Source organism: Hyperoodon ampullatus (genome assembly GCF_949752795.1).
Source record: "Hyperoodon ampullatus genome assembly, chromosome: X".
NCBI classification, from domain to species: Eukaryota; Metazoa; Chordata; class Mammalia; order Artiodactyla; family Ziphiidae; genus Hyperoodon; species Hyperoodon ampullatus.
In genome coordinates, this window is record NC_136913.1 from 97074692 (window position 1) to 97100182 (window position 25491).

The 25491-nt window shown below is 43.7% G+C and overlaps 1 protein-coding gene across 1 annotated transcript in view; it reads right to left on the reverse strand.

Annotated features, from left to right (window-relative positions):
* The window catches only part of TRPC5 (transient receptor potential cation channel subfamily C member 5), a gene marked incomplete at both ends in the record, with an annotated part of 136603 nt that extends 112926 nt beyond the window's left edge, over positions 1 to 23677 (reverse strand). The window contains one exon of the mRNA XM_079727771.1: positions 23300 to 23677. Coding sequence (XP_079583897.1) covers positions 23300 to 23677 — 378 coding nt within the window. The remainder of the gene's footprint in view (positions 1 to 23299) is intronic.
* Between the last annotated feature and the right edge of the window lie 1814 nt (positions 23678 to 25491).

Genomic DNA, 25491 nt, shown 5'->3' on the forward strand with positions numbered 1-25491 from the left:
AAGGCTTGAAGTAGGAAGCACCCAAATGACCAGCCTCAGCCTCCTCCATTCCAAATTCCAATCTTTAAGGCTCTGCATTAGGGTACTTACCCCTTTTGAATAGTTTCTGAATTCCAGCTTCTTCCCTACCTGTGCCCTAGTTCATAAAACAAGATTTCTCCCTGGATCCCTAGTCTTGAGTTTCTGTTCACACAACTGGCCTAACAGCCCAGGTCTAGTATATTTTCTGGATGATCCATGCCTTTGACTATCTTTGAGTTGTTTACAACTCTTCAAATTGTAATGAAAATATTTCTTGCCTGGCAAAATACGATTGACTTGTGCATCTATATGCAAATTTCTTTGCATCTATTTGTAAATTTCTTTCAGCATTCCTGATGTCCTATATCAGGGTTAGCAAGCTTTTTCAGTAAAAGGCTAGATGGTAAATATTTTAGGCTTTGTGGACCTTACAATGCTGCCACTGTAGCAAGAAAACAGTCGAAGGCAATATGAAAAGGAATGGGTGTGGCTGTACTCCATAAAATTTATTCACAAAAACAGGTGACAGGCTGGATTTGGTTTGCAGGTCATAGTTCGCAGACTTCTGGCCTCCTGGTTTCCTCACTAATTAATGAGTGAAATAAAATCTTAGACATGTGTCCACTTGTGTTAACTTTAAATTTGTATGAGGATCAGGATTTAACTTTTTTATTTTTAAATTATCCTTCAACAGCCATTTTGTGTTCAGATTGAGGACAGGTGGCAAACTGAATTTTATTCTTTTCTTATCAAGTTTTGCCTTCGCTTTGAACTCCAAAATTATACTGAACGATCTTGAGCTTCCCATTAAAAATCATGTTTTTTTAAAAGATAAAAAAGGGTGGGGGTGGGCTTCCCTGGTGGCGCAGTGGTTGAGAGTCCGCCTGCCGATGCAGGGGACACGGGTTCGTGCCCCGGTCCGGGAAGATCCCACATGCCGCGGAGCGGCTAGGCCCGTGAGCCATGGCCACTGGGCCTGCGCGTCCGGAGCCTGTGCTCCGCAATGGGAGAGGCCACAACAGTGAGAGGCCCGCATACCGAAAAAAAAGAAAAAGGGTGGGGTTAGGGGGAGAAAAGGGAAGGAAATTAACACACCAAGAAATTAGATTTGGTTCATATTATCTACAACTGTACTTCTAAACACACCTGGTACATGAACCGACTTGATTGAATTTTTAAATTTGCAATGATGTGGGCTTAGGGCATGGCCACTAAAGAAGTTACATTGCCTGCCTCTTCCTGGGGCTTTGCATTCAGGCCCTAATGAGTTTGCTCCTGGATCTGCCCTAGGTCTCCCTGTTGAAAAGCTGGCATTTTATGCTAGGATCCTTCTGGATTAATGAAAATGAGACAGAGTCACTCGTCTCAGAGCTCATCGCATAAAACACCTGCAGTACAGTGAACACTGAGCGAAAGCCCGCTTCTTCATATTTTCAGCTAAATTCCATTGCCAGAGGACACAACAGAGGAACAGATGATGCTCTACTTCCACTCCCAGGACTGGCTAGGGCTTTTGCAAGGTTACTGTTCTCAAGGGGCCCGAATGATACATTCATTTCCATTAACCTCATCACTGGACACAATCTGCTAATTGGAATTCTTCTGAACCCTATTGTTACCAGCTTTAGGCAGGTGCACTTGCTGGAGTTTATCACAGGCTTCTGAAATTAAGCCCCCCCATTTGTAATTAATGGGAAGACCCTTATCAGGAGCCGCCTCATTCATACCCACAATGCTGGGTCATAGGCTGAACCTCTCCGAGTGGTACTTCCTCACACAGCTAGCCTGATAGCATCATGTTGGAAATGAATCTCCCATCTTGTGCCAAGATTTAGTGAAATTGCAATGCCTCTTTTCCACCTACTGGGTCTCCTCTTCCCCACCCTAACATGCTGGATAAAAATCAATGTTCAGTCTTTTTCAGCAGTCCAAGGGACTGTTGGAAATGAATTTCATTTCTCTGTATTACTCAGAAATGAAGAACACTAGCATCTAATCACGTCACATGACCAGCTGCCCACTCTGCTGAACCTACAAGGTCAGTTAGCTAGTAGTGGTGATGCATGAGATACTTTGGAGCAGCCATTGGTGTCAGATGGGAAATAATTTGTTTCCCAGACTATGGTAAAAAGAGAACCATTATAATCAGGATTCCCTGGATCATCTCAGCTGATTTCAAGGTCAAAGTGTATATAATTTAGATTGGAAGACTAAAATGGGCAAAACTTATTTGCGGGCAATGTCACAGAACGCACCTGATGTTTTAAAAAAGTCAATATTTACATGTAAAAATAAATAATGTATGTAACAATGGCCAGCATTAGCCTGATTAGCAGGGGTGAATATAATACAAATGGCTACTGGTTATTGAGCACTTTCCATATGCTAGGCACCATGCTGGAGTATCTCATTTAGTCCTCACCATGGCTCCGTGCTATAGGCATAATAATTATCCTCACTTTACACATGAGGAAACTCAGCCATAGAGAAGCTTAGTGCCTTGTCCAGGGTCACATGGCTAGGAAGTAGGGTGACCAGAACTTGAACCCAGGCAGTTTGGCTCCAAAGCCTGTCCTGTTAACCACTATACTACTTCACCCCCAACCAACAAAAGACCAACCGCTTGATTTATTACATCAACAAACAAATCTACAGTCCCAACATTGAATATTCAGACTATTAAATCGCAGGTTATACTGGATATTAATTAACCTCATCAGGTAATGTTCTACCTTAAACCCAGATAAATATTATATAGTATTGCTCAAGGTTTGGGAGCCCACAAAACCATTCTTGATTTCTCATCAGATGGGGGCTCTTAATTTTTCAAAAGACAGCAGCTAAATCTATGAAAAAATAATACATAGCTAACTCCATAGGTTGTGAGGGTTTATAATTTCAGAGTTCTAGTTGTAGGAAACCTGGAAAGACATCTTTCTCAAATCTAGATTGTCACAAAGAATTAAATGAACCATTCCACACATTTTCTTTTGCAAAATACTGGTTATAATGAATGGTGAGGCCATCAACTCCAAAAGTAAGGTGAGTGTTTGGATGGTTATTAGAAATAACGGAAGAGGTAAAAGAAACCATGGTAGGAAGGGGATACGTTATGGGTAGCTTTTAGGGAGCCAACCCTCTCTGAAGGATCCCTTTGTACTGTTAAGATATGCCATTTCCCAGGAAATTGTGAAAATGATGCAATGAGTTGAAAAACAATAAACCAGAGGATATAGGTTATTACGGAGATGGGAAAAATGTCAAAAGTAAAGGTCTGGTCGTTGTGTCTCTAGGGCTGCACAGAGGAAGGGAGCCCCAGTGTGCCAATGTGAGTGTAATTAGCTTTGCAGCCCTCTGGTGGAGCTTGAAACATATAGCTGTTTAGGAAAGCCATTGTTCTTGATTCTTTTTTTTTTTTGCAGTACGCGGGCCTCTCACTGTTGTGGTCTCTCCCGTTGCGGAGCACAGGCTCCGGACGCGCAGGCCCAGCGGCCATGGCTCACGGGCCCAGCCGCTCCGCGGCATGTGGGATCTTCCCAGACTGGGTCATGAACCCGTGTCCCCTGCATCGGCAGGCGGACTCTCAACCACTGCGCCACCAGGGAAGCCCTTGATTCATTTTTTATAGGTCATCATGTAATTTTAAAATTAAATTTCTCTTGTAGATTGCTTTACTGGAAAGAGGTTGCTGCCGAGCTGATTTAGTTTTCCATGTCATTGTTTATCACCTGACTAGTGGGAGTTTGATAAAGATTTCTGGAAAATGCTGAGAACCCAGATGCAGAAACCTTGGTGATCCAACCAGGGCACAGGACAATGTGAGGGCTAGGGTAACCAGATTGACATCAGATATATCGCAGGATTCAATACAAATAAAGGTCTATTATTGTATACTTTTTCCAGTGGGTAATGATCTTGATAGGAGCACATTTGCCAGCAACACAAAATCAGAATGAACAAAAAGAGGGTCTTTCATGCAAAAAGAGGAATCGGGAACCTCTCTTTTGTTTTAAGTAGTTCATAGCCATAGAATTGAAAAGTATGTTCATTGCCATAAATTGAAAATTGGTAGGTATCACCAGGAGACCCGGTTTAGGCCTAGAAGAGCTTGAGTGATACAAATTAAGTTCAATTGGTCCTCAGAGTGTAAAGGATTATAAAAGGGTAATTTTCACCATTGTTCTCAAAAGCTGTGTGGGATAAACGTGAATAAAGAAAATGACCTAAAGTTAGCTAGTGGTAGATAAGAGACATTTTAGAAAGGTATAAAGAAAACCAGACCAGAAATCTAGAAGCAGAATTCATGTTAAATAATGTCAGGAGTATTCCCTTTGCCAATCATGATTTTCATTTCATGCTCCATACACATGCCAAATGATGTTTTGTTTTAAAGTTGCTCAGTTTATATGCAGGCATCAGACTGAAGCATTATATGATTGGAGGACGAGCTTGAGAGAGGAGACTGTGTCACATTCATGAAGTAATTATTGAGCCCCACCTTCCTGCTTCTCTCAGTTATCCACACCCAAGGTAAGCCAGGGAACTGGCACCAACCTCCAGAAGTAGAATACTACCGCTCAACAGCTATTTATTTATTTATTTATTTATTTTATTCTTTAAACACAATTAAAAATTGTTAGACTTTTTTTCCTCACTAGTTATCTATTTTATACATATTAGTTGGTGTATATATGTCAGTCCCAATCTCCCAATTCATCCCACCCCCCTTTTCCCCCCTTGGCGTCCATATGTTTGTTCTCTACATCTGTGTCTCTATTTCTGCCTTGCAAACAGGTTCATCTGTACCATTTTTCTAGATTTCACATATATGTGTTAGTATATGATATTTGTTTTTTTCTTTCTGACTTACTTCACTCTGTATGACAGTCTCTAGGTCCATCCACATCTCTACAAATGACCTAATTTCGTTCCTTTTTATGGCTGAGTAATATTCCATTGTATATATTGTACCACATCTTCTTTATACATTCATCTGTTGATGGGCATTTAGGTTGATTCCATGACTTGGCTATTGTAAATACTGTTGCAATGAACTTTGGGGTGCACGTGTCTTTTTGAGTTATGGTCTTCTCTGGGTATATGACTAGTAGTGGGATTTTCAACAGCTATTTAAAATGTGGGCATAGTCCCTGAGGAGGGAGGAAGTTAATTTTTCTTTACATAACTATCCTTGATCTTCTCAGCAAAGGAAACATTATAAGGTCATCAACTATCTTCCATTTTCCAAGTCTCCAAAAAGAGGTAAAGCATCTATCTGCAGGGTTGAATTTTGCATATCTGGCCTTGCTGGTTGCCAAAAACATCTCTAGACATTGCCAAACGGTCCCCCTGGGGTGCAAAATTGCCCACAGTTTAGAACCATTAAAGTAGAATGTAAAGCAGAGGCTTGGTTACATGGCAGCAAGGCAAGGGCTCAGGCATAGCTACCAAAAATACAAGATTCAGAGGGGACCAGCAGCTTAGCTGACTGGGTACTGAAGTGCTGAGCTGCTGGCCTCCAGTTCTGAGAGTCTCTGTGACTAGGAACAGGATTCGTCCCAGAGCCTGTACTAGAAGAGTCACCCATGGGAATGAAGGGTCTTCATCTGGGGGTGGTGGTACTGAAGGGCTACAGTGGCAGGAAACTGGGCAGGTCATTATGGAGATGACCTTTCCATGGCATGGTGCTATGATTCTATTATCTTCAGCACCACTGAAAAGGGGTCAAGGCACATGCATCTCATGGAAGTAACATAGCTCCCTTGGTTATCATCAGAATGGAAACTCCATGAGTTATGGATGTTTTGGGAAAACATGAGACAAACCGACAATGAACACTCATGGCAGGAAAACTTGTTTTATTGGTTGGTACTGCTGGAGGCACCTTGGGGGAATTTTGTACTTAGGTTCTTTCTTCTTGAACTCTCTACCCGGAATTTCTGAGTGGCTTCTCTCAGAAACACCCATGCAACAAGGAGCCCCTTGCTCTGTGGCAGGGCTTGGCTAGAGCTGGGAAGCCTTTGAGAAAAGAAGCTTGAGCCTGGACAATGCCAAGAAGCTTAAGCTGAGCTAGCACAGACATCTCAGCAGGACTCTTTTTTCCTTTTTTTTTTTTTTTTTTGCGGTACGCGGGCCTCTCACTGTTGTGGCCTCTCCCGCTTGCGGAGCACAGGCTCCGGACGCGCAGGCTCAGCGGCCATGGCTCACGGGCCCAGCCGCTCCGCGGCACGTGGGATCTCTCCAGACCGGGGCACGAACCCGCGTCCCCTGCATCGGCAGGCGGACTCCCAACCACTGCGCCACCAGGGAAGCCCCAGGACTCTTTTTTCTTTAGCAGAAAAGCAGGCACCATGACAGCACACATCATAATGAGAAGTTGATTTTTTGGTATTCAACAGCCAGGATTAAATTCCTGGGTCATAGTAATAAATGGGGGCATATTTAAAAAAGAATACGTAACTTTTGATTGACAGGAAAAGTAGCTTAAATCATTTTGTGATTGAAACCGTGACTATCGTGTGGACATCATCAAGTGCAAGCAAGATTTTTTCCACAGTCTTTGACAAAGTTTACTAATATCCATGTAATATAATGCATTTACTCATATATTTTCCCTCTATTACATTTCGAGAGGAAAGACTTAAGAAAAATGCCCCCCCCCCCTAATTTCTCCCTCTTTCACACATTACTTTTAATTGTATTGCTTTGAACTGGCAGCTGTGTTGTCAATCGTGCCTTCTCGAGCAGATTGCCTTTTGTTCTTGTCAGAACAGACCAAGTGTTAAAGGAAAGGAGAAGCAGCTTGGTTGCCTCTGGCTGGAGATGGGAGAAGGGAGAGCTACTCTGGGTTTCTAATCCTACTGCTACTGCCTCTTGCCTCTTTTTCTCCCAGTATGCTTGCCTGCTAAGTGTGGGCTGCTATCTTCCCTTGAGAACAGTAAGCTATGTGCTGCTCTCTGCTGAATTAGGAAAACATCAGCTGTCTTGTCCTTATTTCCCTGAAGTCAAACATGCCCCAAATCTGAAACTTGGAAAGGCAAAGATATTTTCAACGTAAAAATGACCTTTCAGGGCTTCCCTGGTGGTGCAGTGGTTGAGAGTCCACCTGCCGATGCAGGGGACACGGGTTCGAGCCCCGGTCCGGGAGGATCCCGCATGCTTTGGAGCGGCTGGGCCCGTGAGCCATGGCCGCTAAGCCTGTGTGCCCGGAACCTGTGCTCTGCAACGGGAGAGGCCGCAACAGTGAGAGGCCGGCGTACCGCAAAAAAAAAAAAAAAAAAAGACCTTTCAACCACTTGCAAAACATCTCCCTCTCTTTGAAAGACACATGTAACCAGATACCTTAGTGCTGCAAGGAAGTCTTTTCCTTTGTAGCACCTTTTCGGAAATGCAGGCCAGGGCTAGTGGAAAGGAGGCCTTGGAAGGGACAGAGTTCCAAACTAAATTCACTGCTGCTTAATTTTCTCCTTCATATTCAGTCAATAGGGGTTAAGAATCTCAAAGAGTGACGAAAAGTTGCAAGAGTGGTAGTGATCAAGGCTCCCAGATGCTTGGTTATTCTACCCCCAATTTCTAGTTGGGGAGGAAACAGCACCCAGCTCTTAGAGGGCTCCGTAGACACAGGGGATTGCTTGTCTATTGTCAGAAAAGAGCAGCAAAGTTGATCAGGTATGCAAGGAGGAGGCTTAGCTTCCAGCAAACTCTCCTTCATCTGTGGTCTCATGATACTGTTCGTTCATAAACTCGAGACTCTCTGGAGGCCTCAGACATACATTTGAGAATTTGGGGCAACTGACACTTGCACAGAATTGTGTTGGGACTTCTTTCATACCTTGCCAAGCTTTTCTTCCATCAAATTAACATGGGGGTGTTGAACTCTTTCAGAGGCTAGAGATTACTATACCTTGGATTGGTTGCAGTGACAGAAGAATGACTAGATGGCCACTATGTTTCAATTAATCCTGATGATTCTATGATTAAGTGGACCACAGCCAAACAGATATCCACCAGAACTCCAGAGGTTTTATTCTAGAAATGCATCAATGGCATCACTCCCTGTGGAGTTATTAGTGAACTCCCCTGTGGTTTCTATATATACTGGGGCTCTGTATTCTTGCCTCTCTACTAAACCAATTATGTGTCAGGCACAGTACCTATTTAATGTGGGTTTATAAAGTAGGTTTTTTTTTGTTTTTTTTTCTGTACGCAGGCCTCTCACTGCTGTGGCCTCTCCCATTGCGGAGCACCAGCTCCGGATGCGCAGGCTCAGCGGCCATGGCTTACGGACCCAGAAGCTCCGTGGCATGTGGGATCTTCCCAGACTGGGGCACGAACCCGTGTCCCCTGCATCGGCAGGCGGACTCTCAACCACTGCGCCACCAGGGAAGCCCTATAAAGTAGTTTTAAAACAATTTCAAAACAGTTTTCATTTCTCTCCACCGCTGAAATCATGGTTTTGAAATTGGGTGGCCACATTTCCTTCTTCCCCATCAAACGCTCCTCAGCACCTTTGGGCTGCTCTCTCTAGTATGGAATTCTTTATTGAGAATGCTTTCCTAGGTAGTGATGTGGCACACAGCAGGCTAAGAGGACATACTCCTTCCTATTTCTTGACTCCGTCTTTGCGGCAGCAGCAGTGGTGGCTGCAGTGGATTCAGTAGCCAACATACAGTTCTTTGTTCGTGTCCAGGAGCTACATACCCTAGAGCCGACTAGCCAGGAGACAGTTACTCAGATCAAGGCTCTTGGAGGCTCAATGAAGGGCATCACCCTGGAAAATCAAATGGTGCTCCTGGCAGGCATGCCTATGGAAGCTACCCTTGGCCAACGTGGGGTGGAGACCTTGACCACCCTGGAAGTAGCTAGCCACGTGCTTGGAGGTAAAGTCCATTGTACCCTGGCTTATGCTGGGAAAGTGATAAGCAAGACTCTCAAAGTGGCCAAAAAGTATGAAAAGGAGGGGTGGTGAGAGGAGAAGGAGATGCTGATGGGCTGGGTCAAGTGGCAGGTGTACAACTGTCGCTTCATCAATACTGTACCCACTTTTGGCAAGAAGAAGGGTGTGCCAACGCTAACTCTTAAATCCTTTGTGATACCGTTTTTTTCTAACAAAGCCACTTGGTGCGGTTAAAAAAATACTTTCCTGGGCTTCCCTGGTGGCGCAGTGGTTGAGAGTCTGCCTTCCGATGCAGGGGACACGGGTTCGTGCCCCGGTCCGGGAAGATCCCACATGCCGTGGAGTGGCTGGGCCCGTGAGCCATGGCCACTGAGCATGCGCGTCCAGAGCCTGTGCTCTGCAATGGGAGAGGCCACAACAGTGAGAGGCCCGCGTACCGCAAAAAAAAAAAAAAAAAAAAAAAAAAAACTTTCCTATCTTACAGTTCATTCCCTCTAGGTATAAGGTGGGTCCTTGCTCCTCTGACCAGCTTACAGATGCTCAAGGGTCTTTCAGGAAATATTTCAATCTGGTTCTAAAGAAGCAGCTCAGGATTGAGTGTGCTAGCTCAGTGTTCTCATTAGACCATAGTCTTCGGTCTGGTGGCTAGATTGAATTCTCCAATCCTGAAGACCAAGGGACATGGAAATGATACTACCACCTGAACTGTTTAGTTGAATCTATTAATTCAGGCTTCCTCCTAGGTAGTTTAAATGAAAAAGTAGTGGGAATGACCAAAGAATGATCTCCAGTTAAAGATAGCTTAGCTCATTCGAGTAGCTCCCCCCCCCCCAAATAAGACCTATGGCATTTTCTCCCAAGTAAGTTCCAGGATCCAGAGAACGCTTTCCATTCTAATCAGACAAGCTATTACCCAGAAAAGCTTAGCAATGACGGCAGAATATGCAAGCCCACTTTGTTGGGCTTCCTGGTTTACAAGTGGGAACCAGCTAATTTAGAAATCAGCAGTCTCTTATTAAAATGATGGAGACTTTAACACTGGAAGAAAGAAATCATGTTCCCAACAGGGAAGGTAGAAAACTAATGACAGCAAGGTTAAGTCAGGGCTCACCACTGTGTACCCCCTCAGTAGTCCAAGGGAAGGCTATTTAGCTAGCAAAAGCTGTGAATTATGACCACATAATAACAGCCAGGGGCTGTTGGTTACAAACTAAATAGGTTTGGTTTTTAGACACAGATGTGTCTACACATTGGCAAACTCTAGCTAAAATAGCCATATAGACTTTCTTTCCTTTGAACGAAGATACTTAAGCACTAAACTGGAAACTTAAAAGAATGATGAAGCATGGATACTCTTTCACCCAAGCTCTCTTACATCAGAGAGACACACTAAGACATTTAAAGCATCTCTTAAAACAACCCTGTACTTTTATGCAGAAAAGTTAAAAGATTTAGAATACAAATGAACTTTGGTCTTTGCTCCAGACTTGCTGTAAAACTCAGGGTAAATCATTGTTTTTTTAAATACATCAGGGTGAACCATTTTAAAGAATGAACAAAGTGCTAATGGCCTTAATATACAAAGAGTTTAGACAAACAGTAAGAAAAAGATGAAGATTCTAGTAGAAGAACGGGTTAAAAAATTAACAGTAGATACAATGGAGAAAAGAGAGCCTCTTCAATAAGTGGTTCTGGGAAAACTGGACAGCTAAATATAAAAGAATGAAATCAGAACACTCCCCAACACCATACACAAAATAAACTCAAAATGGATTAAAGACCTAAATGTAAGTCCGGACACTATAAAACTCTTAGTGGAAAACATAGGCAGAACACTCTATGACATAAATCACAGCAAGATCCTTTTCGACCCACGTCCTAGAGAAATGGAAATAAAAACAAAAATAAACAAATGGGACCTAATGAAACTTCAAAGCTTTTGCACAGCAAAGGAAACCATAAATAAGACCAAAAGACAACCCTCAGAATGGGATAAAATATTTGCAAATGAAGCAACTGACAAAGGATTAATCTCCAAAATTTACAAGCAGCTCATGCAGCTCAATATCAAAAAAACAACCCAATCCAAAAATGGGCAGAAGACCTAAATAGACATTTCTCCAAAGAAGATATACAGATTGCCAATAAACACATGAAAGGATGCTCAACATCACTAATCATTAGAGAAATGCCAGTCCAAACTGCAGTGAGGTATCACCTCACAGCAGTCAGAATGCCATCATCAAAAAATCTACAAACAATAAATGCTGGAGAGTGTGTGGAGAAAAGGGAACCCTCTTGCACTGTTGGTGGGAATGTAAATTGACACAGCCACTATGGAGAACAATCTGGAGGTTTCCTTAAAAAACTAAAAATAGAACTACCATACAACCCAGCAATCCCACTACTGGTCATATACCCTGAGAAAACCATAATTCAAAAAGATACATGCACCCCAATGTTCATTGGAGCACTATTTACAATAGCCAGGATATGGAAGCAACCTAAATGTCCATCAACAGAGGAATGGATAAAGAAGTTGTGGTACATATGTACAATGGAATATTACTCAACCATAAAAATGAACAAAATTGTGCCATTTGCAGAGACGTGGATGGACCTAGAGGCTGCAATACATAGTGAAGTAAGCCAGAAAGAGGAAAACAAATATCGTATAATATTGCTTATATGTGGAATCTAGAAAAATGATACAGATGAACTTATTTGCAAAGCAGAAGTAGAGACACAGATGTAGAGAACAAATGTATGGATACCAAGGGGGGAAGTGAGTGGTGGGATGAATTGGGAGATTGGGATTGACATATATACACCAGTATGTATACAATAGATAACTAATGAGAACCTACTGTATAGCACAGGGAACTCTACTCAGTGCTCTGTGGTGACCTAAGTAAGAAGGATATCCAAAAAAGAGGGGATACATGTATACGTATAGCTGATTCACTTTACTATACACCAGAAACTAACAGAACATTGTAAAGCAACTATACTCCAATAAAAATTAATTAAAAAATTAACAGTTGATTCACAGAAAAATAAAACAAATTACTTATCATATGAAAAGATGTGAAATACCACTTATAATAAAAGAAATTCAAATGTAAAACAATAATGAGATAGTATTTTTTACCTGTCAGATTGACAAAGATGTTTTAAAATTGATTTTTTTTGCAGTCTGTGATTGCAAGGATGTGAGAAACAGGCACTTTCATATACTGTTGGTAGGAGAGCAGTTTGGCAATATATATCAAAATTAAATAATGCACATAATCTGTGATTCCATAATCTTATTACTAGGAATTTGTTCAAAGACATATATACTTGAACACTTGTTCAAAGACATATATACAAGGATATTAATCACAGCATTGTTTAGAAAAACAAAAACCAAAACCTAAATATCCTTGAAACAATTTAAATGTTCATTAATAGGGGATGGGTTAAATAAATAAGGCACATTTATATGATATAATACAGTATTGTCATTAAAAAGAATACAATAAATATAAATATCCTCACAGGGAACGATGTCCACAGTGTATTGCTAAGGAAAATAAAACAAGTTGCAGAACATTTGTGAAGAGATGTCTGTGTGTGTGTTTGTGTATATTTGTTTCTGCTTGAATATGCATAGAAAATACCTAGGAGGACATACCTATATCATTAATAGTGATGACTTGTGAGAGTGGAAATGGGATGTTTTTCTTCACATGCTTTTATACTCTTTTAATTCTTATAGTATTACATTTATAGAAAAAACTCCAAAATAAACAAATGGATGTGGAGAAGGGTGGTGGTGACCTTGGACCCTGATACTTGAATAATTTCATACCTCAGTTTAAGAGTTAAGAAATAAGGGAGGGGAGAAAGTAAATATGACAAATATTCATTTTGGTTGGGTAGACAAAGCCCAAACTGTCTTAAACACCAGGTGTCTCAGTGGGGATAGAAGCTTTCCCTCTGCAGGCCCACTAGAATGTGGGGAGACAACTATCTGCCTATTTGATGACAACAGTATGGATTGGAGGATTTCTAGAGTTCATTTTTAGCCCCAAAGTTCTATCCACTATTCTGTTACAGATAATGGAGCTGATGATGTCACAAACATCAAATCACTCCAGGTTGCCCTTGAAGAGCAGAGGGGTATTTGGAAATTACACTCTCCAGCTTCAGAGGTATTTTTTATGGGTCATCACCACCCTTTTCTTGGGGAGGAGGCAAAGGTGGTAGACTCACGAGAGATTTGTCATGGAACCGGCTTCTTTTCCTTATCTGATTTGGATTTCTTTGGAAGGTTCTTTCAATGCTTTTTTAATATCTGGCTCTCAGCCCTCCTTTACTAATGGACAGGCAATAGCAATCCACTTGATAGCAAGGTGAACCAGGAAAATTTCCCTCATTCAAGCCCCTGGTAATCATGTGCTGATTACCTTCCCTCTACCGAGGACTTCAGAGGGCTGACATACTTCTTAGAATAGAGACTAGCTGCTGGATTGGGGTCACTTAATCCTGCCAGAGGTAACAAAGTGTGCATGTATCGGTAGGTCCCTGAATCTGGGATGGCCCTCACTAAGGTGGCTTTCCTTCTGACTCCAGAGACTTTCTGCAGATACAAAAAAACACTTCCTTCATCCTGTCTTGTCTAGTGGCTTCACTATCCTTCCAAGCCTAGGCTCGATTTATCAGTGACAATTCAGCATGGTTTGAGGGGTCATTAACCAACACTCTTTCCTCAAACTATCAACCCTGTGCCTGTAGTTTGAACTCTATTCTATAGGAAATAAGAAGCAATTGTGGTCGTTTGAGTGACGTGATCAGATACCTATGCTCCCACATATACAGCACTTTCTTATCTCTCCCAGCATTACACTTCGACTCATGGTATGTTTGCCTCTTCACTTCAATTAAGTTATTCAAAGGGACTTGGTATCCAACTGGGTGTGGGTGGCTGAAGGAGAGAGTGAAGATGAAGACATCTGCAAGGTTTCAAATCTACGTAAATGAAAGGATAAATGGAAGGGTAAAGGTGCCATCACCTGAGAAGCGATACACCGGATGAGGAAGAGGATTTGGAGGGCAAAATGAGGCTGGCACGAGGATTAACAACACAGACTCTGCTGCCAGACTGCCTAGGTTTGAATCCCAGTTTGTCCACTTACTAGCTGTATGAGCTTGGGAAAATCATTTAACCTCTTTGTGCCTTGATGTCCCCAATTGTAAGAATGGATAACAGTACTGGGTTGGCCAAAAATTTCATTCAAGTTTGTCCATAAGATGGTACAGAAAAACCTGAATGAACTGTTTGGCCAATGTAATATCCTGCATCACAGGATGGTCATGAATATTGAATAAATTAATGTAGGTTTATGTACTGGTGCCTGGCACATAGTAAGTGCTAAATTAGTGTTTGTTAAGTGTTTGACACAGGGAATTTCAATGTTCGGGGTACATTTAAAATGTATTCTGAAATTTTGAAAATAAATTATGGATCTTCTGATAGATATTGGGCTAGAAAAGGAAAAGTCACAGAACTCTGGACAGCATGGATATTGAAGCAAGAGAAAAGATAAGGATTTTGTAAAAGAGACTAAGAGGCAGTGGTCATAGAGGGAGGAGGAATCAAGTAGGCTTTATATCCTGGAAACCAAGAGAGTTGTCAACAAATGAGATTAAAATGGGACACAGACATTGTACCTGTGAGTACGGGGAGGGGTTGGAAGAGAGGAGGGAGAGAGTGCCATTTGGGAAAGAAGATAGATAAAAGGAGAGAGAGTCAAAGATCAATATGGTCAGCTCCTCACAAATATTTTTTGAGGGGCAGACCTGTCCAAAAGTCCCCTGGGTGATCAGGGGATCCAACTTCTTTCATCCCACATCACTCCTCTCTGCCCCAACTGCCAATCAGAGGACCAGTAGCAACCAGCTGGGATAGTGGAGAGTGTTCACCAAGGTCCCACCTAAGGAGCTGCTCAGCCAGTGGCCATACACTCATTCTCCTTTACTACAACTGGGATCAGAGGATAAAGAGGGAGGGCAGATGAGCACAGGAACCCAAGAACTACTGTTTCTGATAAGTGTCAGGGCCCACCTCACCCAGTGTCCTGACTCTGAGTCAGGTATCTGGGGCCTTCCTCCATGAGGTTAACAAGAGTCCCAGGCATTGCTTTCATCACCAGCCCTTCACGCCAGCACCTACTGTGAACAGGCCACCATCATTCCCACTACCCACGTCATTGCTCATTCACTTCCATCTGACAAATGTCCCGTCCCCTTCTTTCTTCCTTTCCAGCTCAAAGTTTATTTCTTTTCTCAAATATTCCTCCCCTGAAAGCTCTTTGTCTACTTGTAACCAGAGTGGCCTTCTATATTGTCCACATCACACGTTTTGGATAATGTAACACATATTTCCTTGCACCGTTCTATTTCTGTCCCATGTTTGTTGTTGGCATATGGAAAGGAATCAGTACAAGGCAACATTCGGTGCTCTGGGATAGGACAGCTGGAAGGAGAGATGGGAGGAGAGTGCTGAGTTTTGCACTGACATTTCACACTTGAACGGAGTTTGCAACAAGAACCATAAGTTGAAAAAAACCAATATGATGAGGAGCCTGGGGTGAAAAGGAGACAGAAGATGGCTGTCCTCTAGATAACTGTGCATGTGAGGTGAGGGAGGAGGAGGCCTGTTATACACAGCTGAGATCCACCTACCCAGAGGAGAGGAGAACAGGAAACTCCCTAACTGGACATGTGTATGTGGGTCAGGGCCATATACAACCATGATCATGAGGCTACAGAAAGGAAGCCCTGTGCTGGTGGGAACCCTGAAGGGGGAGGGGGGGAGGTCAGTCATGGCTAAAAAACCTCATGTGTTTTTATTTAGTGACTTGATTTTGAGATTATTTCATAGTCTCTTCCTTGTGAAGTATTATGCAGCTAGCTCCCTTGGTCTACTTGGGACCAAGTTTAAATAATTATATTTTTCTTTCTGAAAGGTAAGCATCACTAGCTTAGGTTTTTTGTGTCCCTTGGAACACAGGAGGCCAGGCCCACTGAGGGGGCGGACTGGTTGGACAGCCTGTGCATGTCTTTTCTCCCCATGAGACTATCAATGTCTTGAGTGCACTCACTGTATCTTTCATTTTTATCATGAGGCATATGATTAGTACTCACACATACTTAGAAAATTGAAGAGAACTAAACAGAATGAATCATTTGCTGGAACTTTATTATGAATGGGTTGTTTTAGATAGACACTACTTGTAGCTGCTTTGTTGATTTTCAGCTTTGTTGTAAGTGTTACTGCTTCTGATGATTACTCAGAGGCAGTGTGGGGTGGTAGAAATAGTGGCTCGGGAGACAGGAAGCATTTGTGCCAGTTCGAGCTCAGCTGAGCGACCCTGGACATGTCATTTCAGACCAAATGATCTCTAAACCCTATGATTCTGCTCTGTGAGTGAAGTAGGCCATGTCTACAAAAAGTCAGCACAGGTACAGGAGAGGAGAGAATTCACTTTATCAGTTTGGCCAATATGATGCCGTGTGGTCATTCTGACATTTTCTTCCAATGAAGTGGCTGATTTATTTTCTTGACTTGATTGACACAACCCATGTTTTCCCCCTAGAACTTTGACTTTGGAACAAAACTCATAGAATCAAAGCTGTGACTCAGATTATTATAGCGATAAATACCTATTGTTATGTTGGGCAATTCAGGTAACAAAGACTTAATAATATTTTGTATTAATTCTGATGATATGAGTATCATTATTGAATGCTATGTGCCACAAATTATGCCAAATGTTAGAAAATAATTCTTGGGCTTCCCTGGTGGCGCAGTGGTTGAGAGTCCGCCTGCCGATGCAGGGGACACGGGTTCATGCCCTGGTCCAGGAAGATCCCACATGCCGTGGAGTGGCTGGGCCCGTGAGCCATGGCCGCTGAGCCTGCGCGTCCGGAGCCTGTGCTCCGCAATGGGAGAGACCACAACAGTGAGAGGCCCGCGTACCAAAAGAAAAAAAAAAAAAAAAAAAATTCTCATTTAAACCTCGCAACCACTTATGATGTAGGTAATATTAACCCCATTATACAGATAAGGAAACTGATGCTCAATCAGGTCAAACAACTTTCCTAAGGTCATGCAGTCTGAACTCTTAGCCACTATGTGCTAGTGGGTGCTTAATACATATTTAAAAATGAACAAATGAGATTAGCCAGCAGGAGTTCTCAGCATGGCTTCAACTAGTAGAAACAGGAACAGTACTGCCTCCCATGTATTGAGTATTCACTATGTCAGGCACCATTCTAAGTAATATACATGGATTATTTCATTTAATTTCCACTAGAACTCTATGAGGTAGGCTCCATTACTGTTGACATTTACAGATGAAGAAACTGAGATTTGGAGTGATTAAGTGACTTGTGCAAGGAAGCACATCTACTAAAACTGCTAAGACTCCAAAATCTCTGTTCTTTCTACTACTCCAGGCTGCCTGTAAATAGAGTGACTTGTGCAGTTCTGTTCTTTACTTTCTGCTCTCCTGTTGAGTACTTGAGATTTATAGGCTAGACACTGTAGGCCCCTTTTTTTTTGCACCAGTCACCTTTTCCTAGGCCCTCAGTGTCCCCTCTACACTGTGCCATCTCTCTCTGGGACCAAGGATCAGATAGGGGAAGGGGTAAGTGGAGTGCTTTGTTGCTGATTTTCTACAATCTCAACACAAACACTTATCAGTGTTGTTGAGACTTAATCTCGCTAGCTCATCTGTGAGACCAATTTTAATTTGGAGCCATCTGCCACAGACAAATGAATAATTATGGCAGAGCCCAGAGGGGCGGGCCCTGGGGAGAAGGTTGGCTTAGCCTCTTGCCACCTGCCTGCATTGATGCAAGTGACCAAGAAAGAAAATTCCTTGGGTGGGCTGTTGATGCAGAGGCCAGCAGCTCTACCTCCCTGGTGCTCAAATCCTTAGACTCCAGTGAACAAGGAGTGATGAATGTGAGGTCATGGCAGCAGAAGAGGCTCTCCCTCTCACCGTACTGGCGGTGCCTTGTGGTGAGCACCACTTGCAAGCTGGTCTCTCCACACAATATGACAGGCTAAGTCAAACTGATGGAGTGAAGCTGAAAATAAGCCATTGAACTCTGTCTAGCATTAACTTTTGTTTCAGAAGACTTTAATATATCTTTATCTTATTTCTTCCTCACAACAGCCCTCTATATTAGGTAGGGGTGGGTATTGTGAGCTTCATTTTATAGATGAGGAAATTGAGTTGTAGGGTGATTCTATAACTGGACACTTGTAAAAGACCTTATGACTTGCCCAAGGTCACCCTGTTAGCTACAAGCTGGCTAGCACCTCAAACTCCAAATTAGAGTCTGTCATTCTGTCTTCTAGACCAGTGGTTTTCCAGTTATGCTTGCTTCTCAGGGCCAAGGAGTTATGGGTGTGTGTGTGTGTGTGTGTGTGTGTGTAGAAGTGGGGCTTTTGGCCCTGACCTGCACTTAAACTAGGGCAGCTCTGCTTGGGTCTGTTTGTTTTACGTCTCTGTAGGATTTCATTTAATGAAAGACTCCTCTGCTGAAAATGTTTGAAAACTACTTGTCTAGGCTAGTATTTCTCATCGAGAGTGTAGTGGGTTGAACTGTATCCCCTCAAAAGATATGTTCAAGTCTTAACACCTGGTACCTGTGAATGTGACCTTATATGGAAAAAGGGTCTCTGCAGATGTAATCAAGTTGAAATGAGTTAGTCCTGGATTAGGGTGGGCCCTAAATCAAATAGCTTGTGTCTTTATAAGAGATAGGAGAGGGAGATTTGGACACAACCACACAGACGAAAGGCACAGAGGAGAACCCCATATAATGACGGAGGCAGAGAATGAAATGACGCAGCTACAAGCCAAGGCATGGAACAGATTCTTAGAGCCTCCAGAAGGAACCAGGCCTGTCAACACCTGCATTTCGGACTTCTGGCCTCTTGAACTGTGAGAGAATACGTTTCTTTTAAGCCACCTAGTTCACTGTACTTTGTTATGGCAGCCTTAGGAAATGGATAGAGAGAGTCACATAGACCTCTTACCTAGAAATGGGTTGGGGGTGGGCTTATTAACATGCTGGTTCCAGGCCCAAACCTCAAGATTCTAATTCTGTAGGTATGCAATGGGGCTCAGGAATCTGCATTTTGACAAGTTCTCCACATGCACAAAGCTTCATCTTTGAGCTGGTTTTGATCATAGACAGACACAAGACTCCTCTCTGGATTGGAGCTGGATTTGCACCCCCTGCTGACGATGTTCCTCTAGTGGTTCCAAGAGTCAGTGGGCCAAAGGCGGTAGGTTTCATGGACAAGCAATAGGCTGGTATTAAGCCTTCTGTAGTCCAAAATTTTTTGAGAGACTACAGAGAATAATGAGAACTATTTAAGAGTGTTTTCCTCAAGGAATCACAAATCCCACAGGTGGCCAAAATCTAACCCTAAGGAAATAGTCTGTAGTGGTTAGGGAGTGGATGCTTCCAAGAGGGTCGGTTTTCTGGAGTAGCAAGAAGACCACAGAATAACACACATGCGCACACACGCACGGAGTCTTCTACTTGTTGTCTGGTGCAGGCAATTCTATCTGATAAAGCATCACCCTGTTTACTTTAAGATTTGGTACCCATTAAAAATGCAGGTGTCCATGTGAGTGATGATACTTGAAGCCAGGGTCAGCCATGTACGCCCAGCCTCCAGTCTTTATCTGAGAGCAGTTTTGATAGGCTAGAAGAGGAAGAAGAGCATGATGGGCTGGGATAAGGGTACGGCAGAGGGGGTCTTACTGCCAACCTGAAGCCAAACTCCTTGCTCAATAAAGCCAAAGAGGGGACTAGTTTATCCACCCAAGATTGATGGAGGTCAGCTGTGCCCAATCCTTTGGCGAGCTGGGGGAGGGCCCCCATGAAAAGGGACAGGTGTTTGGATTCTGTGTGTGTGAAGAGTGCCTTCCTGAGAGTAGCCTGCTCAGCTGGACCCACGGTCCTTCAGGAGTCCTGTGTTTGCTCACATCCCTGACTGCTCCCAGGTAAACAAATCTTGTTTCTATCTCCCAGAGAGGCAGGGCTCCAGCACTGTGGCAGCCTGTTGTTATAGTTACTGATATATGACTTACCACAGCAATTGTCAGAGCAATGGAAGAAAATGCAATTTAGTAGCGGCCGGTGGTGGGGTTTAGGAGAGAGGAGAAAGGGAGGAGAAGGCTGCTGAAGAGACTTGGGGATGGAGCTGATAGCTCTGTGGGTTTGTATATACAGTATGATGTACGGTGAACAAAGGAGGTCTTATATTGGCAGTGAGTCTGAAAGGCCCTTAGTGAAAAACAGCCTGTCCCCGATAGCTTCACCCAGGTTTCATATGCCTGACATTCTACCAGTGGTGTTTCATTCCTGTGAGTTAAGCACTGCTTCTCTCCAGGGGAGGTCATGCCTTAGATTGTACTTTCGAGTGGCTTTACCTGGCACCTTTCTTCCTCAGGGTTTGCCAGAGCAATGGGGAAAGATGGGAGAAAGGGTTGGCCATCAAATAAGAACTTGGCCTACTTTCAAAACTCAGATAGGGCTGCCATTGCTAGTCCCCTCTTTGCAAATTTCCTCTGTGCTCTCCCCTCTTTCAAAACAGTTATGAAGCTAAATGGGATTGAATATGAAAGTCCAGGATGTCTTGTCCAAGCAGCTAGCTATGTGCTTTTCTGGAAGATACACTTGACTCCTTCTTGTTCATCAGCAAGAATTTATCTATCACCCATTATATACTAGGCACTGGGTCAGGTGCTGATGGGGGATGCATGGAAACAGTTGGGCATTAGAGTATGCTTCACATTTAAGAAAGAATATAGTTATAGAGACTAGACATTTATACAAGTAAGGCTGACCAGTAGTACGTATTAGTGTGTGATTGGTGTCAAGTGAAGGGTAGAGCCAATGGCTACATAATCTCAGAGGTGGACAAGATCATGGAGCAGAGTAGCTGGGTAAGCCTTAGTTCAGATTAGCACGTTAAATCACTCAGACACTTATCAGGGCTCTAGGGAAAAGGGGCCCAGAACAAATCAGTTGTGATGGGGATGGGGACATGGACTGGGTAGGGAACATGCTTACACCTCTCTGCTTAGCTATATATCCAAATCCTATAGGCCTGTCCTTTCCAGAGAGGTCATCCATCCTCCACTCATCTATCCTGTCTCAGAACTCCTGTGCTGGGAGTTCTCAGACTTAACTCAGACTTCCAGGAGAGCAGGATAGCCTAGTGGTTAAGCGGGTGGGGTTAGGAAATAGGCTGCCTGTGTTTGAATTCTGGCTCTGACATTTATTGTGACCTTGAATAACTGACTTAACCATCCAGTGGCTCAATTTGTCTCATCAGTATCATGGGGACAGTAATAATAGTGCCTGCCTAACAGAGTAGCTGAGAGGATTAAATCATGTAAAATGCTTAGCACAGTGTGGATGCATACTATTCATTCATAAAATAAATATTTACGGAGTGCCTTTGATATTGCAGGCACTTTCCCAGTGCTGGGATACAGCAGTGAAGAAGAGAGATAAGGTCTCTTTCTTGGCACTGTGTTGAATGTTGATTCAGGCCCTTTACCCAAGGAACTTTTAATCTAGTACCTTGCTTTCTGCTCTATCAATTCCAATTCCTAGTCTGCGAGTTATCAGTTAGCTTATTTTCATTCCTTTTTGTTTAACTAGGCAAGTATTAAAGCTATGAATTCCCTTTAAACCCAGCTTTGGTCATGTCCCATAAGATTTGGTGTTGAGTGTTTTCATTATCAGTATTTTTTAAGCACTTTGCAATTTTGGTTTTGGTTTGTACTATTTCTACTTTTTAATGTATTGTGGTATTCCATGTTTGATGACTGTATTTTCTTTGTTCCTACTACATGTGCCTACTATGCTCCAAAGGAAGAGAGACAGTGGAGACCTGTCTAACTTGAGGGGTTTAGAAGGGACTAAGGGGGAGACAGGACTAGAAAAGACCATTAATGAAGGGTATTGAGTGCTAGGCTTCATGGGCTGGTTTCTCTTCTAATGAAGAGACATTGGAGTCACTGAAGGGATGGACAGGAATGACAGGATTGTTATGCAATCTGGGAAAGAATAAGTCAGTATCATTGTTCAGGATGGCTTGAGAGAAAGAAAGAGGCTAGAGGCAGGGAATCCAGATAGAAGTTTTCATGTTAGTCTAGGACAGGGATTCTCAAACCCGAGTGGGCATCACAGTCCCCTGGAGGGCTTGCTGAGACACAGCTTGCCGGGCCCCACCCCCAGAGTGCCTGATTCAGTCAGTCTGTGGTGGCGCCGGAGACTTTTGCCTTTTCTAACAAGTTCCCCTGGTGATGCTAATGCTGCCGGTCCAAGAACTACACTTTGAGAATCACTCATGTAGGAGAGAGATGATGAGAAGCAGAGGTGCAGTGGTGGGAACTGGGCTAGAGAGGAAAGAAAGTATGTATCAATACAAGATATTGGGGGCTTCCCTGGTGGCGCAGTGGTTGGGAGTCTGCCTGCTGATGCAGGGGACACCGGTTTGTGCCCTGGTCCGGGAAGATCCCACATGCCGTGGAGCGGCTAGGCCCGTGAGCCATGGCCGCTGGGCCTGCACGTCCAGAGCCTGTGCTCCGCAACAGGAGAGGCCACAACAGTGAGAGGCCCATGTACCGCAAAAAAAAAAAAAGATATTGGGAAGGAAGAACTCACAGGGCTTGGGGATGGAGCATGGAGACAAGGCAGAGGAAGGACTCAAAGATGACTCCAGAGTGTCAAACCTAGGTGCCTCAGAGGACAGGAAAATCACAGAGGCAAACCCCTGAACGTCTAGGGGTGGAATGCATTCACATGAGTGGAACTGGAGAGGTGTGTAGGCCCCTGTATCCATTTGCATCTGTGCCGTGGCACTCAAGTTGAAAGGCCTCCTGTCCTTCTTCAGGAGAGAGTGGGTGAGAAGGGGAAAGCTCAGGTCTGTGTTTGGTTTCTCCTTGTCCCCCCTTTCAGTGAGAAAGGAAATGAAGATATGGAGCAGGGTGTAGGGAGGGTAGAAGGAGCTTGACTGTTCTGGAAACAGAGAAGATGCTTTTAGGTCAAGTGTTGAAGGTATATGGGCAAGTACTAATAAGGAAAAAGCAAATGAGTAAAACTCAGTGTGGGCCATGCGGGGTAGCTCTAGGATCCTACCTGAGATCACTGATGCTATTCTTGAGAGCAGAGGGCTGCCATGATAGGGCTTCTCAACTGCAGCCCGCCTATAACCTTCCTTAGTTTCAAGGCTTCTGACCCTGCGGTGCTCTGTTGTCCCTGGCTACCTCCCTGGCTGTAGGGGCTTCTTACCTGCTTCTCTCCACTGGGCCGCCTGTAGCTGAGCAGAAGCTCCACAGCGCCCACCACCTCCTTGCGGATGGCGTAGAGCAATGCGTCACCGACGTACACGCTGTGGTTCAGCAGTAGCTCCATGATCTCCAGGTTCTCATTCTCAATGGCAATGAGCAGGGCGCTCCGGCCCAGTGGGTCCATGCAGTTGATGTTGACATTGTAGTAGATCTCGGCCTCCTGGAGGGCCTGCTTCACAGTGGCGTAGTCCCCCTTCTCCACGGCACTGAGGAAGGCCTTCTCCTCTGCAGAGAGCTCCGTCTCAGCCCTCACAATTTGCAGGGGGATTCGGTCTCTGTAGGGTGAGTAGTTGACCCTTTTGTAGTACAGCTGGGCCATGGTTCATAGCAATTTAGAAACCTGAATGAGGAGAGAGAGGGAGACCAAAGATATTCTTAGATACCTGCAGGTCTCAAGTGGCCAGTTATGGAGGCAGCCTTGCTAATGACTTGGAAAATCCTCACCTGTTTTTTTTTTTTTTTTTTTTTTTTTTGCGGTACGCGGACCTCTCACTGTTGTGGCCTCTCCCACTGTGGAGCACAGGCTCCGGACACGCAGGCTCAGCGGCCATGGCTCACGGGCCCAGCCGCTTCGCGGCATGTGGGATCTTCCCAGACCGGGGCACGAACCCGTGTCCCCTGCATCGGTAGGCGGACACTCAACCACTGCGCCACCAGGGAAGCCCCTCACCTGTTTTAAAGCCACAATCTTTCTCCTCTTGCAAAGGAGCATAGCAGAAAAAGCCCTGGCTTCTGGGTCAGAAAGACATGGGTTCAAATCCTGGCTTTACCAGGTCTGCAACCTTAGGTAAGTTACTCAAGCTCACGGTGCTTCAGTTTATTATTATTAAGCTTATCGATATTAATAATATTAATTGCACCAGGCTCCACACTAAACACTAATTCCCACCTCATAAGGCTACTGTGGGAGTTAAATGAGACAATGACTGATTAAAGCAACTGGCCCAGAGGAAACCTCCTGAGACATGGCACAAGTTAGTTTCTTCCTTCCCTTCTGCTGTCTGAAAATACTCGTGATAATACTTCTCACTGGTGATGCAAAGCTGGACCTCATGTTTGGCCAATTTCCTTTGGACCCTGGGCCTGTGGGCCTGTGCTAGTTTGTAGGATTACATTTGCAGCTGTCCCAGATGCAGATCCTGGACTGAAACACTGTTGTAGTGCTAACTGAAACATTCTTCTTACTGCTGCTCACTGGGGAAGGGGTATTGACTCCAACAGATTAAGCCACTACCCCCTCTGCCCACTCATGATTTTTCTCCTCCATGCTTCTAAACCAAGCAGCTGACAGATATGAGAATCTGTCTGATTCAATTATGAGAAGTGAACGGCCTGTTTTACATGTACCACATCTAAAGCCAGATTTTAACAGAAGCAAAACCTATTATTGAGTTCCTACAATATGTTTAACTTTCTCTGGGAGACCGAGAATAAAAGACAGACTTTGCCATTAATTGCATAGGATGAATCACAGTATAGAGCTCTTGCCTTGTAGTTTGCAGATTAAATTCATGCACATTCCTCATTGACTCCTTGTACTAGCCCTATAAGATGGGAATGGTTACCCTCCCCATGGGAGAAGATGAGGCTCAGACCCATTAGGTGATTGACTCTCCTTTCCCTACCATCCTTGGGACCTCCAGAACCCTCTGGAAGCTGAGTTAGGATGAACCCATTTAAGTGTCTTTCATTACCGAACTGTTTTGCCAGCAAAAAGAAATGGAAATGTGATAAAGGGCCTCTTGTCTCATCTCCTGGATGTAAGAGAAGATGAAGACATGCAGCTTCCACAAACATTTGCCTTACTCTTCCAGGTAATTATATCTCTGCTTTGGCAGAGTGAGAGGCATATATTATACCAAGTGGCATTTGCAATTCATGTGCTTGTGATCTTCTGGGAAGTTGGTATTTGAAGGTTAGTGTTGCCTCTTGCCCTGAACAGGCCCAAATGACACATTTCTCTCTACATCCAACTCTCAGGAGAGCAGAGTGCTGCTTGGCTGTCTTGAGAAGCACTGATATTTTCTTGTGCTACTTTGAAGTAACTCAGCAATGACTAAAGGAAAGTGGCATTTAGAGGAAGCATTTGTCACTGAACAGCAAATTACTTTAATAATACTAATTGTAGAATGC